This window comes from Aulostomus chinensis, chromosome 17 (genome assembly GCF_037954235.1).
Source record: "Aulostomus chinensis isolate RoL2024-O1b breed Wild chromosome 17, RoL_Achi_v1.0, whole genome shotgun sequence".
NCBI classification, from domain to species: domain Eukaryota; kingdom Metazoa; phylum Chordata; class Actinopteri; order Syngnathiformes; family Aulostomidae; genus Aulostomus; species Aulostomus chinensis.
Window position 1 is genome coordinate 9,366,236 of NC_141336.1, and position 20,090 is coordinate 9,386,325.

At 38.5% G+C, this 20,090-nt stretch overlaps 1 protein-coding gene and 1 pseudogene across 1 annotated transcript; one reads left to right on the forward strand and one right to left on the reverse strand.

Moving 5' to 3' along the window:
• Positions 1–1,510: 1,510 nt before the first annotated feature.
• Positions 1,511–3,094, forward strand: LOC147246195 (uncharacterized; annotated as a pseudogene).
• Positions 3,095–4,346: 1,252 nt separating this feature from the next.
• Positions 4,347–19,426, reverse strand: gmfb (glia maturation factor, beta). The gene is made up of 7 exons (XM_086182713.1): positions 19,313–19,426; positions 16,076–16,172; positions 11,177–11,226; positions 8,331–8,382; positions 8,022–8,102; positions 7,857–7,930; positions 4,347–7,639 (listed from the first exon to the last, which is right to left on the reverse strand). Exons 1-7 carry the CDS (start codon positions 19,313–19,315, stop codon positions 7,568–7,570), a joined length of 429 nt encoding a protein of 142 aa, XP_086038839.1. The 5' UTR covers positions 19,316–19,426; the 3' UTR covers positions 4,347–7,567.
• Between the last annotated feature and the right edge of the window lie 664 nt (positions 19,427–20,090).

Consider the following 20,090-nt stretch of genomic DNA (forward strand, 5'->3'; position numbering starts at 1 on the left):
GGATAAAACATACAGGGAGGTATACAGTTTTTCTTCATAAGGGAACAGACTGCTTGTCTTCCCTCTCTATTGTCCCAAAGTGTGGGGGCAGGGCCATTTGGTGCGGAAGCGTGTTGTTGCCACACTAAAAAGAAAAAAAGGGCTCAGTATCATGTAATTACATGAAAAGTTTCAAGTTTTAACTAGATAATTTTCAGGTTTTATAAGAAAATTTTCACCTTATTACATGGAACTCTCATGTAATTTCATGAAAGTGGAATTATTACATTATTTCATGATATTATCACGTTATTTCATGAAGAGTCAGTATTACATGAAAAGTTCCCACATTTTTACCAGATAATTTCTGCTAATTTCTAGCTAGACCATCTTTTTATGAGTCTCCAACTGGATTGGGATGTGTCCCTGTTATTTCACCATGGCTGAAAAGTTGGATTCGCCACTGTCAAGATTTTTTTTAGCTCATGGAATAGCCGAAGACTGTCTTCTTTGCATTGAGAAAGACCCTGTAAGTCTATGTTTTAACCCCACCATTTAACATTGAGTATGGTTATATTATGGTGGCTAATTTAGCTAACCAGTAAGCATCTGCACTAGTAGCTACTGATCATGTTTCCAGATTTGATCACGGATGTCTAGGCACCGGTTGCCAGCTTTTTAGCAATTCTTCCACAGCTCTGTTTTTCGGGGTCACAGCGATATATTCATTATAAGATAAGAAAAGAGAAATATTGATTCAATGTAAGCAGGCACTTTGTTTCAGTTGTAGGCTCTGCAAAGTAGAACTACTCTGTTAGCTAACTGCATTAGTTACTACCAGCAGTCTAAGCTATTTGGTTTATGTTGTAGCCTTCTAAATTACAACACCGAATGAATAACTTGGGCTACACAGCTTTGGGTATAATAACGCTGGAGCAGGCCAATATGGGGTGGCAGTGTTGTACATATTCTTTGTTTCTGGTTTTCCCTGCTTGTGTCCTCACCTGGCCAATTTCAGTGGGACTTGCATACAGCCCATTTACTGAACACAGAGTATTGCATGCCCATGATGACCAAAGTGAAATACTCTGTTTCACTAAAAAAAAAAAAAAAAAAAAAAAAAAAGGCATGGGCCTTCTTATACATAAATGCAGGGACTGAACTCCCATGGATTTTTGTGAGACCGTGGCAGGGAAAGGGGCTGGAGGACCAGTGTTTACTGCAAATTAGACTATCAACTGGATGGCAATAGCACATCATTATCTATGGTTGTAGCCTGTAGCTGTAAACTCTGAGGTGGGCAAACCATGGCCCAGGGGCCACATGCAGCCAGTGCCCAATACTGTAGAAGTAAAATCTTTTGATTGTAAGCTAACTAAGAGAGGTTGTAAGCATCATCAGAGATAACCAAGCATGATATCATGTACTGTTTGTAATTTGAAGGTGCATAACAACAACAACAACAACAACAGTACAAACATACCTCTGTCTTTCCTGTTTACTGATTGATGCCACAGTCATTGTTTGGACGATGATGCACAGGCTGTCTACATACCAACTTATGGAGATAGGATTGCAGCAAGATGCTTCTGTGTACAACATCTTGGTGCAAGTACAAAAGAATCACCAAAACATTCATTGCTTGAAAAACTGTGAGAGTGACGATGACACTGATCATGACATATTAGACTATCAGGAGGAAGCTATTTTTGATGAAACTACTTAAATCTAAGAAATTTACAGCGTACCAAGAATGGGGGTACTGAGATTTTATCTGTGCACTAAGGCCCCCAAAGATGAGAATAATGGGGGAAACTCAAATGTGCACATAGATGGACAACTGAATGACGTGCATAAAAAAGATGAGCAACTTCTCAAGAGAGAGAGGAATTCCTAAACACATCTGAGGTGGTGATTGGCCCCAATGTTTGCCATATCAACCTGTCCTGCAGATCAATGAGGACCTTAGCCTCACATCGGTCATCTTGCTCATAACAAGCTCAGCTCTCACTGCTCTAGACACAGCATCTAGAATTGATGCATCCTGCACAGCAGACATTACTCCAGTCAGCTTTTATGGGTGTATCACCTGTAGTTCCACAGGTTCACTTGATGTGAGTATTATAAAACATCATAGGGTTAATCTACTGGAGGAGATTCAAGGATGAACTAATCCTCAAAGACAACCTGAGACAGACTTACATGGATGAAAAAGGAGCTGAAGTAGATGCTGTGTCAAGGGATATGTATGCTGCCTTCTGGACAGAGTTTATGGACTACACAGCTGAAGGGGAGGACCCTAAGTGTCCTAAGTGACAAGAAGACAAGTGAAAATCCATTGGCCGTATTCTACTGAAGGGATTTCAAGACCATGGCTATTTTCCCTGTCGCCTTTCCTCTGCTTTTGCAATGGCACTTAGTTTTAGGAAGAATGAAGTCTCAGATGATGTGCTTTTTGAAAGTCTTCTTCTGTATGTAAGTCAGTCAGACAGGAATCTGATCATCACCGCCTTGAAAGAAGGTTTTTCAGAGGAGGACAGGGATGAGCTAATTGACTTTTTGGATCGTTTGGATGTAACAGCAATTCCAACACAAGAGAATTTAAAAAGCATCCTCATAGAAGTTGCACACAAACAGTTGATCCAAAAGCCAAGATGTGCGTCCGAAAAGATGTCCCATATTGCTGGTTTCTCCCTAAAAGAAGCTTTTGGGTGTCTTGCACATGTATGACAACAAAAACCCAACAACTAGAAAGCTTTTAAAGTTACTCGATGCCTCTCTTTCAACTCAAGCGGAGTTCCAGAGCTTTCACTTCCTGCAACAGTACATTTGGGGATTGGATGATACTGGTCTCAGAAGAATGTTAAAATTTGTCACAGGGTCCGATGTAATCTGTGTTAACAAGATTGAAATCACAATCATGGCAGAAGCTGGACTGGCAAGACGTCCTGTCGCTTGTGCATGTGGTCCAAATTTGGAATTGCCATGGACGTATGCCTCCTATCCAGAACATCATTCAACTTCAGATTTTCAAAGAATTTATTTGTATAATGGTGCAGAAAATAAGTATTATCAAAGTAATATCAAAGGTTCACCTCAATACTTTGTAACGTAACCCTGGTTGGCAAACATTTCCTGTAGGTCTTCACCAGGTTTGCACACACTGTAGCTGGTATTTTGGCCCATTCTTTGGCCCATGCAGGTCTCCTCAAGTGCTGTGATGTTTTGGGGCTGTCAATGGGCAACACAGACTTTCTTTTGAATTTAACACTGCTGCTACCACAGGCATTGGAACACCAATTACAAAATTGATTAGTCTTTTATTATATTTATTGTTTTGGATTTGTCATTTTGTAAAGGTTGTGTTGTAGGGTTGCTTGTGGGATAGGATTTTCTTGAAATATATTAAACTGTATTTCAAATTGTAAAAAGAAACTAATAGAAAAAGCTAACACTAATGAAGACAATACTTTAAAAAGAGAAAGAAAATTGACAGTCCATGGGTATTTATCACAGATAATATTCCACCTTACGCTTATCCTGTAAAGGGTCATGGGGGGGGACCTGGAGCCTATCCCAGCAGTTTTCAGGTAAAAGGCAGGCTACACCCTAGATGGATCACCAGTCCATCACAGGTCCAACATCTATAGACAGACAACCATTCACACTCACAGTCATGCCTACAATCAATTTTGAGTATTTGATTAATTCCTCTGTGGGGGAAGCTGGAGTGCCCAGCGACAACCCACGCAGGCACAGGGAGAACATGCAGACTCCACATAGAAAGATCTCTTGCCTGAGCAGGGACTCGAACCTGGAACCTTCTCGCTGTGAGGTGACAGTGCTAACCACTGCACCACCATGCCGCCTATGTTTTATTGCCAAACTGTTAATTTCCTTACTTCCATGCAGTACTTTGTATTTATTTCATTAATCTGTGAAAATCAATGTTGGGCAAAGATCCATAATTTGGTCTAGTGGTCATCACACTATGAGCAATGACTCAATATAAAGGTCAAGATTCTTAAAATAAACATATAGCCTAAATGAGCCATTATTGGCTCTTGATGAAAGCCAGACCTCAGTATCTTGCAGCACTCTCATAGTGATTCAAAACAACCTCTACTCACCCATAACATAATATCAGGTCAGGTCAACACACAATTGGGTAGAGCAAACAGCTAAAGAAAAAAGATGCTGGATAGTGTTTCCGTGTCTATTGTTTTACCCAGTTAATGGATAGTATAAAATTAATTTAATCCGTGATACTTTTAATATAATTTGTGACTGATGGCCTGTTAGGGCCTATGCAAGCACCCGCTCTCGCTCTACCCCCTGCCCCCCCCCCCCCACACACACACACACACAATGGAACAGGCATTGCATCAGTAGGCCTACATCAATGATGGAGAGACAACTAAACAATATAAGCAGTTTGTCCAAGAAGTCTCCAGAGAAACAGTCTTTGTATTTCCGTTCCTGGAAAAGATTCATCCGTATTGAGTATGATGTCTTCTCAAAAACGACCACCAGCTTTTTCCGCTGATTATGATTACTTGACCCAGAGATATAGCAGTTACTTACGAGGTGATGATCCTTCATATAGCATAAGAACCTTTGCATTTCTGCCATTGTAACATTTTCTGTTCCCAAATCAACATGGATTCTGGAAGGGGTCCCCATCCTCCTCTCAACTTCTTATGTGAAATAACCAGCAATGATCTTGGGATTGCTGTTTATTGCAATCAGCAATTTATTGCTAGGGTAACAGATAAAACAAGCACGAAACTTTGCACATATGATCTAAAGATACTCATTGCAAAATGTTATCGAAAGAATTAGTTAGATGATTAGATAGATTAGTTACACCCCATCTACTTCCTGTGACCTGTTGCTGTGACGAAATGTTGTGCATCTTCACAACAGTGTACCTGATTAACATTAAAATTGGTTCAGACATTAGAATTGAACCCGTCAACACGTGTGCCAACTTTGTTGACATTCAGTTGACAGGGGGCACTATAATACAAATAAGCATAAATGAAAAATTTCCTTTTTCAAACTCTTCCAAGGCTGTTTATCCTTTTTGGATAAAAACCTGTACACATAATATTATTACACAATTGATTAAAAGTTATCAAAAGAATTCCGATGACTCAAAAAATGTAAAACTTACTAACAAATAAGTCTCAGAGTAAAAACCAGAAGCGACTGTATCTTGGCAAAAGTTGGTATGATTACCATGAACTTTAGCCCTGACATTACAGATTAAAAACATTTCAAACATCAAAATAACACAAGGAATTTTGTGTTGTAGATTTTTGTAGTAAATCATCTTAAGGTGGTATTGCGAGGCTTGAAATCAATCTACCCAACTCTTAAGTGGGAGTTCCTTAGTAACAAAGCACACTGATGAGGTAAAATAGCAGAATTAGTTTGTTACTGTTTTTCTTTACCTGGGTCAAATCAATTGCCCAAGCTGATATTATTGCCACTGTAGTCATTCATAGATAGACTTTATTGATTACTTAGGGGCAGTTCCCCTTCAGGAAAATGACATAGCTATACTGGTAGAGGTTTCACCCTCAAGCCTAGCCAGTCATTCACACAAATTCTCTTCATGCATTTCATGACAATTTTATGTATCTTATTTGGTCATAGGTCCAATTTTTTTGTCAATTCCTGATATTCAGTGTGGCAAAATAGTGAAGGAATACATAGGTTTCCAACTGTTTCATGATATGCAGGAGACAAAACAACATAGAAGACTTTATATAAAAGGTTAGCCTGCAACACAGTCACTAAAGCCACGGTCACGAAAACATGTCAGTATTGATTTAAGGAACAAATAAGCCTGGAAGTACATATGATGAAAATGTTGACATGTCAGCATCTTGAGTCATATTCATACATACAAATGTATTCATAAGGTAAAGTCAATGAGGAGTTTGAAAGTGATTGATTTTTACTGTTTCACTCCTCCATTCTAAAAATTTGGATTTGAAATCGGCCTGTTTTAAAGTCCAACTAGACAGTACAGATCCAGCATGATAACATATGTATTGTGCATGCATAACACACTATGCAAATCCTTAACATATGGGTGACTTATTCTGAAGTTATAGGGGACCCTCAGACAAATAAAACAACATGTCACTTTGGGGCAACCACATTGATACAGTCCATAAAGGTTTGAATAATACATTTTTTGTTGTTTTAAACCCTGCATTTTGGCACAATGAAAATTCAGTTGAGACAAAAAAAAAACAATGTCCAATAAGAGTAGAAGGTGCAGATCAAACAAAATATTACACACAGGCATGAAGAAGGAGCTGCTGCTGTATTCAATATGTAAAAATCAGTATCAGCCTTCAAAGAAATAACACACACTGATTGGTCACACACTCATCTGTATGGAAAATGAAAATGGGTCACACTTAGATTTGTATGGGAAACGAAAATTGGAAGTTTAAAAAAGTTGAACCCCCACCCCCACCACCTTAGACAGCCTGAACCATTGAGCTACTTTTTTTTTTAACAAGATTTAAATACAGCTTTCTTAATAACTAAAAATGACAGTTATATGCACAATAATAGCAAACAATTTCAATAAAGACACAACATCCCACAAACAGTCAAGTAGCCCAAGAGATTAAAAATAGAAGGTGCCCTTCATGCAGTATTTCTTTAAAGACTGTTGCCACTGGAGACAATGGTTTCTTGTACAAACTGTCCAGTTTGGAATGTTTTAGTGAAGAGGAGTGTAGAGTCATTAAAACAAAGAAGAATAAAAAATTTTTACCCAAGAATCTCATGATTTCCTGTTCATACAGAGACACAAAGAAGAGATCTGGTGATGATCTGCAGCATGATAAATGACACAGGGCTTCTACAGGCACAAGGGGAACATTATCTTCCAATTGTCTTTTTTAGACTGTTGTGATTAAAACTTTTTTTTTATTAAATCATCATTTAAATGCCCTTAAATCAATGCTGAATGTGACTACAACTGAAGTTTATCTTGTTCTAATTCATAGGAAGTATGCTATTCACAACAAAAAGAAATGAATGTGTTTAATTACCCTAGATGCACCAGAAATAAAACTAAACAAACATCAAATATAAAGGAGACAAATGGAACATTTACAAATGCAAAAAAAGGAGTGTAAACTAAGAAACCACAAACACACAGTAAAATGCCTCTAAATTCTCTTTAGCGAACAGGGTACATGAGTAAGATTGGTTTGAGTCCACTTTAAGAGCTAGAGGAGTATCAATTTATCACACATGCATTATCACCATTAATCTGAGAGAGTATCAGACCTGGATGAAGCAGTATTTTCAGTTTTAGAATGCCAGATGTTGTGGTTTACATGGTTGGAGCACACTGACAGTCACATGGAGGTATTAAAACATGTGACTGTCTGAATGCCCTGGCACAGTTTGAGCTGTCCTGTGACAAAAACTAAAATGCCTAAAATCGGGTCTAGCACAAACAGGAGGGGAATGTTGACTGTTGTATTTTCTTCTTCAGACATGACACAAACTGTGCAATCTGGATCCTGCTCACATCCCACACTTACTGACTTTAGCGGAAGAACCCAAGTTTTGATTTCAGCCACTCTTCTGATATGTCCTCTGTGTTTCTGACCTCAAACACCTGGAGAGAGAAAAAAATGTTTAATTAAAATGAGAAAACAGAGGTTTAGGTTAGGGTATTTTTCAACCCAAGGCCCATGGGATAAGGAATATTGCTTGTGTCAACCTGATTGATAGGGACCAGAATTATTTGAACAAAAGGAGTCATGTGTTTTAAGACTCATCATTTAAGGCTCATTCCTGCGACACTCAATTTATCAACATGAGAGTTTACCAACCTTGGTCAGTCCAATAGTTTGCTCCAGTTTGATTTTGCTTCCAGCATACATCATGTGCTGCTCTGGTTTGCAACCTGCCAAACAATTAGAAAAGTTCAGTAAATAGCAAAAACATGATGCACTGTTCAGTTAAATGCTGCTCTGGATTTAACTCAAGGTTCTTACCGCATGGACTGACGAATATGAGGCAGAGTGGATAAGACACACGTCCATCATCATGTTGGTACTTATAACTGTACACAACAAATGTTTCTGCAGCTAAGAATATTCAACATATGACAAATGGCTCCACTGACAAAAAATGAATAACACATTTATATGTAAATAACCTTTAAGGTAAAACCCACCCAAAACAAAGCCAAAAGAACACAGGATATGTTGGAGGAATTGATTATAAGCTTCATCGAAAATCACAGACTCATAATTACTCTAAATAAAAATGTTCAAATCAAACAGGTTATTAATTCAAAGGATATCTTGGCTGTCTCTCAGGCAGTTTGTCCTTCAGCTCATCAGGAGAAATATCCTAAAACAATACAGAGGTGTCATTAACAATTCATCAACTAAAGTTCATCAAGCAGCTGTAAGGCCAGTGCTTAGTGCTTAATTTTAGGGCCTCACGAAAACAGGATTGTTGGGGTTGACTCCAATATAAGGGAATACCAAAATCAATATATCGGCCAAAATATACATTTGATTTTTTTTTTTGTTTGGCCATTATGATATTTTATGTTGAGATGTAATGTGGTGATTATTGTGATTTTTTTAGATGATGTCTAGTGATTGAGCAAAGAGCAAGTGAAAGAGAGAAAGAGAGAATGAGAGAAAGGGACATCAGTTGATGGTTGATAATCTTCAGAAGAAAATGCATGTTAGTTTTAGGTAAAAAGCAAATGGTTAAGACTAAATCCAAAAATAGCTGCCAAAATTAACACTTATACAAGATTGTCTACATATATTTTCAACTCAGCTTGACCAGGCTGTGCAGCACGCTAGAGCATTCTGATGGACATCTAAGAACAAAGAGCCCCATATTCAGTTGAAGATACATAATAAAATCATAGCTTATGGCGATCACAGGGACACAGTAATAGGAGGGGGGAATCATCTACTTACTGATCAACTACACTGCTGTATATTTCCAGTAATATACTTTTATATCATAAACCCTGCAGCAGAGCAGGAGTGCAGGTTCAACAGCACGCTGATCAATTGCATCAGGCTGCTTCAGGGCAGATGGCGGTCTTGATCATGGGGGAACTTGCCAGAGAAAGATCGTAGCATGCCTTTGGAGCTTTGCATAAGACTGCGCAGAACAGGATGTTGTTCGATGCTTGGATGTGCACAGTTGTGCCTCTGTGTCTCCTCCACCACTTACTGATACATACAAGCACAGCCATGACACCCTCTTACTATCTAATCTTCATCTATCAATGTTGTGGCTAACTGCTGTTGAAAAGCTGATGCGCGATCGCGCGACTGCGTGGCCTGTGATGCGCTTGGAGGCGGGCCAAGCCCCGTTAAAAAAATATTGGATGTTATTATTAGTATTTGTAGAACACATTCCCACCCATCTTCACGTCGGTGACCACAGTAGATTTTTGTAAGTAATTCAGCACTAGTTTGGCCTGTCAAAACCCCTGATCAAAGTCAGTTTAATTATTTTATCTACAGCGGAGAGCGCGCCTGGCGCACCCAGCTGGAGCACGAGCCCGATAATTACGCAGGTGTGTCAAACAATCTAGGCAGAGACAAAAGACGCCACAAGCAGAGCAGATGCAGGTCTCCATTCCACCCGCAGAGATGTAAAAATGTACCATATCAAAGACTGAACGGACAGCCGGTAAGGACCCTTTTTATTTTCTGCATGACTGTGAGGCACTTTTTGCACTGCTGTTGCACTAAGATGCGTGGAGAGCTTTGGTTTGTAGCATCGGGGTTTGTGCAATGCTGGCTCAGGCTAGATCAATGGCTGCTTACGGGGGATTGGTGATGGGTTTTAAACATGTCCAAAAATTGGCGGAAATTTTGTAGTTTATTCACTGGGCATTTATTAATTGGTGTATAAGGTTGTCACTGCTAATTTAAGGATTTAAAGATTTAAAAATTAGTAATCATGTCAAATTAATTATATTGATTATTATGGGTTTTGAAAGTATTTGCTTTGTGAGTACTTTGTAAATGGAAATCATGTGGTTTGTTTGTCATTTAAGGTTTTTCACCTGAAACTGAAACTGAACCTAACTACAAACCTCTCCTTGACCACTACTTCACCAGCCACTACCACTGGGGGAAAAAAAGAAGCTGTTTCTTCTGAGAAAAAAAATGAAGAAAAAATTTTAAAAAAGGAGAAAAAAGCAGTTTGGTCTTGAGTGCATTCCTGCCTGATGTTCATGATTGGTACAACTCACCTTCAAGTGTGGGGAAAACGGCAAAAAGAGTAAAACACTTGACAATCAATGATGAGTGTCGATCAATAAAAAATAAAAAAATAAAAAATGCAGGCTCTACCTGTAAAGTGTCATGAGAGAACTTTTGTTGTGATTTGGCGCTATACAAATAAAATTGACTTGACATTTGATTGATGACAGCAAAAATGTTGATCTGGCCCGACTTTGCTTTATTTCACTTTTCAGTTATTTAACATCAAACTAGTTGGTTAAGGTGATCTGGTGACGTGAAGATTTCAGTCTCCAAGTTGGAGAAGTCCCTCATCTTGGTCAGATTATGCTTCTCCATGTCATAAAATCAAAAGGTCAAGGCTTCCAAAACCAGAATACATTGGGGTGTAACATTTAATGGCAATTGTTTTCAGCCATCTCATTCATCATTGGCCAGTCCGTCACATGCTGTGATCACTGACGTACAACTAGTTAAATAAATTACACAAGTCCAGTTTTATAATCATTCCTGTGGTCAGGTGTATGCCGGTTTCTATGCTTGATAAATGAATGATGGCCATTAACATATAATAGAGGTAGTGTAGTTTACAGTTTAACAATGAACTCTAGTGTCCAAAACTACATCAGTGCATTGAGAAAATACATGTGACAGGGAATTCAATGATTGCAAATTACCCCAGTCGTCTATTTCGGACTTCAGGTTCAGTAAATAATTTTCACATCGGCACATACAGAACATCATTTATGCTGATAAAATATTTTTGTGATAGGCCAATATTGGCCAGTATCAATGTCCAAATTGATACATTAGTTGGGCTCTAATAAATTTTGTAATTTTTTTAGATGCTTTTATTTGAATGTGATGCTGAACACAACCCGAGAAAAGACCAATGTCATTACCTGAGAGCCATAACTTACCTCATGCTCTTCATCGATAATAACAAGCTGCTTGTCTTTATCGATCTTCACTGAAAAAAGATAAAATGTATAATCATCACAGGGAACAGAAACACTATCATACCATCTGATTAAAAGAAGTCATGTTGTAATGAAGCAAAAGAAACATTTTAATATTTCTATATGAAAAATATTAACCTCCTCAACAAACAATATAATATTAAGTATTGCAAATGTGTCTTCAAGTCTATGCCATGAGAATACACAAATCCAATTAAACAGCAATGACATTTTCATCCAGAGATATTGGAGGTTAAAGCTTAAGCTCTGTTTGAACTATTCAAACAAGGCAATTGCTGTATTTTTAGTAAGAGCATGCCTGTACTTATACTGCAGCTGATTTAGCTACTATCATGTCATTCTTTCTTCTTTTTATCAAGTGCACAGGTTTGAGCAAGTTTACTGACAGCACACCTGTTCCAACTGTTGGCTTCAAAATTCCTGCTTTTTATTAGAGAACTGGATGAAATGACACCACTCTGATGCCTGTATAGTTCTTTATCTCTTAAGTTATGGCATTACTTCTTGGCTGGGTGCCGTGACAGGTCTTGGATCCAGTTACCGAGATAACTGGATTAAACAAATAAGATGTTAATTAGCTGTCTTAAATAATGAGGTGACTTGCTGGCTTACTTAGCTGGTGCTGAAGGTAGATTTCAAGACCTCTGAACAGAACCAGGTGACCCATTTCCCTACTTCTACTCTTAAATCACCTCAACTAAGTGGGTAAAAGAGGAAGACTTACATCAAATGGACATAAGCATGCCTGTTGCATTTACATGCACAGTTGCAGTTGAGCTAAGGTTACTGCTCAACTGAGCCATTTAACTGGACAACTGTCACTGTCTCATTATACATGAACAAGGAGGAAGTTATTTATTTAGCATGTGTGCCTCCAAAATGATGAACTTTAATTCCTTGACTGGTTGCTGTTTGACAACATAAATATAAATACCATAGTGGGACCCACAGAACATGTCCACAGATTCAGGCAAGTTTAGCTCCAACTGAAGCTTGGAAATGCTGAGTAATTTGATCCGAACCATATTATCTATGTATTCTATTCTGACTCTTAATACATCTGTCTGACTGAAATCGTACCTTTATGTCCACTTTAAAAGTCTAGTTTTACTTTAAACTGGCACAATTACTTTACATCATACTAATGTACTAGATAGATATTCTCCCCTAATGGGTTTTGTTAATTTGGGGGTTGGGTTGAAAAATTAATTAAAATTCCATTGAAATAGCAATACGGCCGAGTGCAATATTGACATTGCAGGGGGGCAATTCTAAGTGAAGGATTGTGATGCTGCAGACATGTCCCAGCATGCAAATGGTACACTACAGATTTAAGAAAACATCCTTGTGTTGGGTCTTATGAAGGGTGTCCATGGTGGATACAATTCCTAATAAGTGATCCCAGGCCTCGCACCCTGACAGACAGAGAGCCCAACCTTTGGGTCTTAGTCTTTTGTTTGATTCTTATTTATACTGTTATGTTGTTTTACTCTTTTGTTTTATCAAGTTTTAAAATACATGTTGGTGTATTTTAGGGCTGGGCGATATCAGGAAAATATGCAATGTGCAATCACACTGTTCAATATTGCGATGACGATATGACCTGCGATAAATGTGTGTGTGTGTAATATATAAATAATTTTATGAAATATCAAAGGGTACATATTAGCTACAGTACATTAAAGCATATCTTTCTGTTTTAATATCTACAGCTAACATAGACCACAAACATTTAATAGCCTATGCCCATTGAATAAAGAAATTGAACAGTTATTTGTATCCAATGTATGCTTTTATTTGTAACATATTGCATACTGCAATTGCACAAGGCTCAAACCTGACTGTCGGCTAATTCAAACAATTTCCAAGACTCTAACTAAAAGATATCTGGGAGAAAACATCAACAGAATAAATTAAACTTGGCAACTGGCAAATTAAACATTTCTCCCATTATAAAGATCAAGACCTGCCAATGCCATCATCTTGCTAAACAGGTGGCAATTACAGTACTATGATGGAGAAATGAGTAATGAAGAACCACTAAATCAAGAGAAAGGGAGATTTATTCATCCCCAAACTCCTCCTCTTATTTCAAGTTCTTACACAGGAACACCAACATGTTCTCTTTGCTAGGTTTCAAGCAGGAGCGCTGACATGTTACCACATTCCCTGATGCACTATAGAGCCTCTCGGAGGGCGAACGAGTGGCTGCAGAGTCGCGTTCGCTAAACTCACAGAAATGGACGGTTGCTGCAGTCATTTGACGTCATGCGGACTCGGTGTTGTCGGCTGTTTCGCGCCTTGGCTGTCTTTGAATTGTTTGTGCAGTTCTTTTTGGTGGTGTTTGAGGTGTTGATGAAGACTGGTCGTGTTTCCCCTTGTAGTTGCCACGACCGCCCCACATGTTTTACACCATACCTGTGCTTGTACGACGTCGTCTCGTTTGAACCCAAAATAGCTCCAAATGAGTGAGGAGCTATTTTTTTCGCCACTAGGTCCACCTCATTTTCCTCGCTCTCGCTAGTTTTCTCTGTGTCATCATCCACGTAACGCGCCTGCCCTTGGCTCCACTAGCTCGTTAGTGTCTGTTATCACCACACACGCTGTTTGTAGCGGACACCACACCACCAATTAATGTCATGGGCCGAATGCGCAGCTAATTTTACGTCGCATGTGATTGGTTTCTTTTCGCAGCATGTGAAAAGGAACTTCTCATCCTGGACACATGACTTTTGCGATGTGTTAATCATAAATTTTGATATCGCGATGACGATTAAAATTCGATTAATCACCCAGCCCTAGTGTCTTTCATGCTGCAAAATGAAAAATAACCAAACCTCTTCCCTGTCAAGAACTCCAAAATTTCAATTTACTGGCTTTTGATAAGCAATTGTAATTAAAGTTATTTAATTATCAATCAATTCTAAATGGACAGATTTCTAAGGTAATTAGAGAGCCAGTGACCCTGGATCAGTGAAATAGCAATTTCCCCATCCTAATGGTGGTGCCCTTTGGTTGATTTAATGTAAATGAAATCCTGCTAAATTAATAATTATTTAAATAATTAAAAAGTTATCTTCACAGCTAATTTTAATTCGATCAATGTACAACACTATTATGATACATATCTGTGTCAGAAACATTCGATTTCATCACCATTTGTATATTTCAATTGAAGCGTGAATAATGATATCAGAGAATTCTAGTAGCAGAGAACAGCCAGCATTTAGTGAAATGCTCCTTTACATATCATGCATACAGAGTCAGTGAACAAAACTGACATTTATAGAACTGTTTCAGAAAAAAATACTCTAGGGAACAGGTGAAGATGTTTCTGGATTTGGATTCGAAGACATTTATTTGATTCAGGACTAAACGAGCCCATGCATCTATTCGCCACCTTTCCTTGTTCAACACAGAGGGCAACAGCAACCAATCTTATTTACTTTGAATTTTACTGGTAAATTGCAACCCACAAGTATTGGTGTATAGCTTAGTCTTCACCAAGGAATAGAGCTGGGTATCACCACTGACCTCCCGATACGATACGATTTCGATACACTAGGTCCCAAGTCAATACGATTCGATACAATATATGATACGATATTTTAGTTACAATACCAATTTTGCTTTGGTAATGGAAGAGATTCTCAAAGGACTAATGCTGTAAATTCAATTTTAAAAGTAACCCTCTAACCTGGTGCATAATTAGGGACTGAGCCTGAAGGTAACTCAGGCAAAGACCCTATTATGTTTAAATATTAATATTTACATTGAGAACTGACCATTAAACAATAGTTATACAACATCATGCACTTTTTATTTAAATATCTAGCTATAATATATAGCTCTGCTTGTCCAGCTGTCCCAAGTGATGGCAACTCTCTCTGCCGATTTCATTGCAGTTGCGACGTTGTTTTTAACTTCTCTGTACATCTTTGAGATTGTGACTTGACTCAGTTGTTTCCGTGTCGGTAGCACATAGCGTGATTCCAGTGTCTGGACGAGGGGTCTGAAGCCTACATTTTCTACCACACAGTATGGTCTGAGATCCTTGCAGATAAAAATTGCCAGAGCCGAAGTGATGTTCTCTGCACATGGAGGCGTGGATGGAAACTTCATCCCAAATGTTTTCTCCAGCGAAGGTTGTTGCAGTGACTTGTAGTTTCCTGGTTGCTGAGTGTCCTCTTGGTGATGCCTCGTCAAATGGCTCCGGAGATTAGTTGTATTTCCGTTGTACTTTACCTCTACTTTGCACATTTTGCACACAGCATTATTTTTGTCAAGTTGGGCGCAGTTTTCTTTCTTCTTAAAGCCGAAGTGCTGCCAGACATCGGCACTTAAATTTGCGGGAGATTAAAGTTGTGCTTTCGCCATCTTGTTGTTCTCTGATCGGCGGCACATGGCCTGGATCTCGCAAGATCTGATAATCTGACTGCAGTAACGTTGCACTACGCACTAAATCATGCGTGACTAAAGGGGCAAACAAAAACAAAAATATAAACAGGTAAAATCTAATGCATTTTAAAAGGTCAATACTGGGATTTATGTATCGATAATCTTTCCTACAAATGTATATCGATAAAATATCGGTATATAGACATTTTTAACCCACCTCTACCAAGGAAGGTCATATTCAGAGATGTGACCCAATTCTAAAAAAAAATATGTTGGGGACGCAAAAAGTATAAATCTAACAATCTGGAACACAAATCCATTTGAATGCCTAGTTATTATTTTACTGTTTGCAATGGAACTTTCTCACATCGTGCTCTCCTGAGAATGTTGGCTCTTGATCACTTTCTATAAATAAGGAAAAGAAAAAATTATCATACTTACTGACGATAGCCGCATTATTGGTCTCTTTCCGTAAACGGAACTCTCTCAGCTTTTTCACCAATCCCTCATCCACATCGCACACCACCAATGACTCAGTCTAATCAAAAAAAGAGGAAAATCTAAATTAATTATTAAACATCATGATGGTTTTCAATGAGGTTTGAGTTGCAGTAACACATTAAATTGTATAATTCTTTTAAAGTAATAAAAGCATAGTAAGTTTTAAGACATCATCAAAACATCTGTATAGGAGTTGTCCAATATGAAAACTTTTTCAGAGCATAATTCATAAAAAGTTATGTGGGGTAATTATCAATTTCCCAGCATTTCAGTGCTATTATATTATTTTGGTCTATAAAAAGGTTAAGAAGAAGAATTGTAGCCGATATATCAATTTTAGAATTTCCCAAGTTCCTCCCAGTTTTGGTCCGGGATGCAGACACCCTCTCGACCTTTAAGAGCAGACTAAAGACCTTCCTTTTTGATCAGACTTATAGTTGGGGCTGCTTTTAGGCTAGCCCTTAGATATGCTGCTATAGGCTTAGGCTGCTGGGGGATCTCCCATGGTGCACTGGGCTTCTCTCTACCCCTCTCTGTTCTCCTATATGTGTCATACATAAATCATACTCATACATATTACTAACTCGTCTTCTTCTCCGGAGCCTTTAGGCTCCCCGCTTCCCAGATCCTGAGTGCTGCTGGAGGAGGCTGCAGACCTGAAGAGGCTCAAACTGCCACCCATAGCTCCACCTGCTCACGTCCCCGTCTGTCCATCAGTCTCTTCCCTTTCTCTCTCTCTTTATCTCTGTCCCTCTCTTTCCTTCTGTCTTCCTCCATTATCTGTCTTTGTCTCTGCCCCGCTCTCCTGCTTTCTTTCCCCCCAACTGGTCAAAGCAGAAGGCCGTCCCCATTGAGCCTGGGTCTGCTCAATATTCCAGCCTGTTAAAAGGAAGGTTTTCGTCGCCGTTGTTGCAGGATGTGCTTGCTCATGGAGAATTATTGGGTATAAATTCATTGAAGGAGTGTGGTACTAGACCTGCTCTACCTGTAAAGTGTCATGAGATAACTTTTGTTGCGATTTGGCGCTAGACAAATAAAATTGACTTGACTTGACTTGACTAAGACGAAACCTGCATCAGCCCTTAGAATCCAGAATCTGTAAACCTTTAGTTATGATAAGCTTTCAAGATGAAGCTCTTACAGAGTCCATCTTGCTATTCCCCACACTTATTAATGTGAATGCTGAGACAGCAATCACAATAATGATATTTTATAATTTATACATACATTGTCACAGCCTCATGATTTAAAATGTAAAACAGTTTACATGATTTTTGATTATGCTGATTAAAAAAATCTTTTCAAAATCCATTTCAGTGTTTGCACAGTCCCTGCTTTAGTTTGAGGAGGTTTTGGGGGAATTTCAGCTTATTCAATGCTTGTGTATTGCACAGGCTAGAGTGGGTGATGTCATTCCTAGGGTGACAGAGGGGCTAAAATTTCTCTCAACTTTCTCTTTCTAGCATCTTCAGACCCACAAAGAGCACTTTGAAAACATAAGTTTTTTCGCACATTGCTCGAGACACTTGTTTTATTTTAAAAGTTAGCTGTATCAATGAGTTACACAATTTTTTTTAAATGACATGAGATACCATGACAAACGTTCAGTTCCCATGTTATTTTTCTGCAGGAGTTTCAGCAGATTACAAAAGCCCATCTTGTTTTGAAAGAAGTCATCCTGTATACATTTTCAATCACAAACAAATATAAAAAATATTCACACATCCTCCAGGTCTTTACATGCTCCACAATTGAAAACAATTTCAATTCTTACGTCTGTAGAATTTGCTTTGTAGAAAACTATCTGCAGAACCAAAATATTTAATTTAAAATGGTGTTATGTTTTCAACAAATAGTTCACCTTCCTGCTGTTTGAAAATTGCAGTTGGCCATATGCCGGTTTAAAATTAATTTGAATTAAATATGCAGCCCTCTTCAGTACACTGACTTCTATCTTTATTAAACTGTAAATTGTCCTACCATCATATCTTAAGGTTCACTAAAACGAATAATAATAAAAAAGTAATTGACCGCCGATTTTGTTTTTTAAATTCTCACCCTATTGCAGCTCCAATGTCAACCAGGAAGAATGCCCAGAATTAGAGTAGTAGGCCAGATTCGACAGATCTGCACCTCTGTCATGTCCACTAAAGATTACTCCAGAAGACAGAAAAAAAAAAAAAACTCCTCAGAAGTGCCCGTGGAGTCTTCGAAATCTATAATTACCACCTTCCTTGACAGATGGCTGGTGGGAGACTGGATTTATCTGTGTTTAAAGGAAAATCTTCAGAGATTAAGAGGAAACTGAGGAGTGTGCGTTTGTAATGGACGTACGACGAAAGTATGGGAAAGGACTGTAGATTCTGCAGGTTTACAACTGATCCGACATTCCTCTAGCTACCAGTTAGCTAGCCAACAGCTAGTTAGCAAGGACATACAAGACGGCAACCTTAAATGAGTTAAATGGACGAGTGTTCGATAGTTAAAGCACTCTCAATGTTTATCGGCTCGGAGGAGAATCAAGCTGTCATAAATGCAGTAAAAAAATAAACCTAGAGGGAAACACTGATTACAATGGTCAGCAATCGCTGTTGGCAGATCAATGTGTTCAAACACGTCGCTTTCAACCATTGCATAATGTTTCCCGCATATAACGGAAGCTCACAAAGTTTCACTTCAAAATAAACACAAAAAACACGAAACGACATATCTAGAATTAACTTACTGTGAGTGTACTCGTGGGTCCTAACAAAGGACAAAATCTGCTGCTCACGTATTTGTAAAAATCTAATTTTTTACCGTGCTGTAACTGCAGCAACTCAATTGTGAACAACCAGCTGCTGTGGTATAGTGCATGCTTTCGTGTAAATACTGTGTCACGTCACTAGTTAAAACAGGGAAAAATGTGTTACAATTATGTACTGCTCGTCAAAGTTTGGTTTTATTTTGAAATCCTCAGTCGATACCGAACATATCTATATTTTCGGGCTTGACATTTAACTAGCGATTACAGGGTGGAACTCGTGCTAGGCTGCCAGGCTAACGCTAGCCAATCTACGATTATACTTTTTCTCAATAGTACCAGGAACTCTACATTTATCTAAAGTAAACGGTCTGTATAAAAAAAAGCTTAACCTACGACATTGCCCTTTCAGCCCTTTTCAACCATTAACTCACCATTGTTGTAGAATTAGAATCCCCTCAAACTATGGCTGCTGCTCTGATCGGCAGGGACGCCTTTTTTTTTTTCTTTCTTTTTTTTTTAAATTCCTCATCTTGTGATTTCTCTGGCCAATCCCAAACAAGCACCCCTCCTTCAAAACTTCAACGTAGGCGTGCCCCCTCCCTCCCTACACGAATTGATACGAAAAAATATATTTAAGTGGAAAAAAGTTTTTGTGAAAGAGTTTAATATTCACATTGCATACTGAAAGCAATCTTTAAGTGATATGCTCAACAAAATTAAAATTAAAAAATTGAAAAATTCAAAAGTGGCTGACCACAAAGCATCAAAAAAACTAACAAAAACAACATAAAATACAAACAAAACAAGTGCATTATATTATTATGATCAATTCATTGACGAATCAAGTCCATAATTTTCACAGCACAAATTTTCAAGATTTTACTTTCATTCAAAATAAACCACCCAAGGTCCCCTATTAATCCATCCATCCATCCATCCATTTTCTTCCGCTTATTCCTGTTAAGGGTCACGGGGGAGCTGGAGTCTATCCACCATGCCGCCCCCCTAATCATTTAAATGAAACTATTTTGCACATCTAATTAATTTCTAAACGTGTTTATTTAAGGGCAGCACAGTGGTGCAGTGGTCAGCACTGTCCCCTCATAGCAAGGAGGTTCTGGGTTCGAGCTCTGGCTTGGGCCCAGGATCTTTCTGTGTGGAGTCTCCATGTTCTCCCTGTGCCTGCGTGGGCTCTCTCTGGTACTCCAG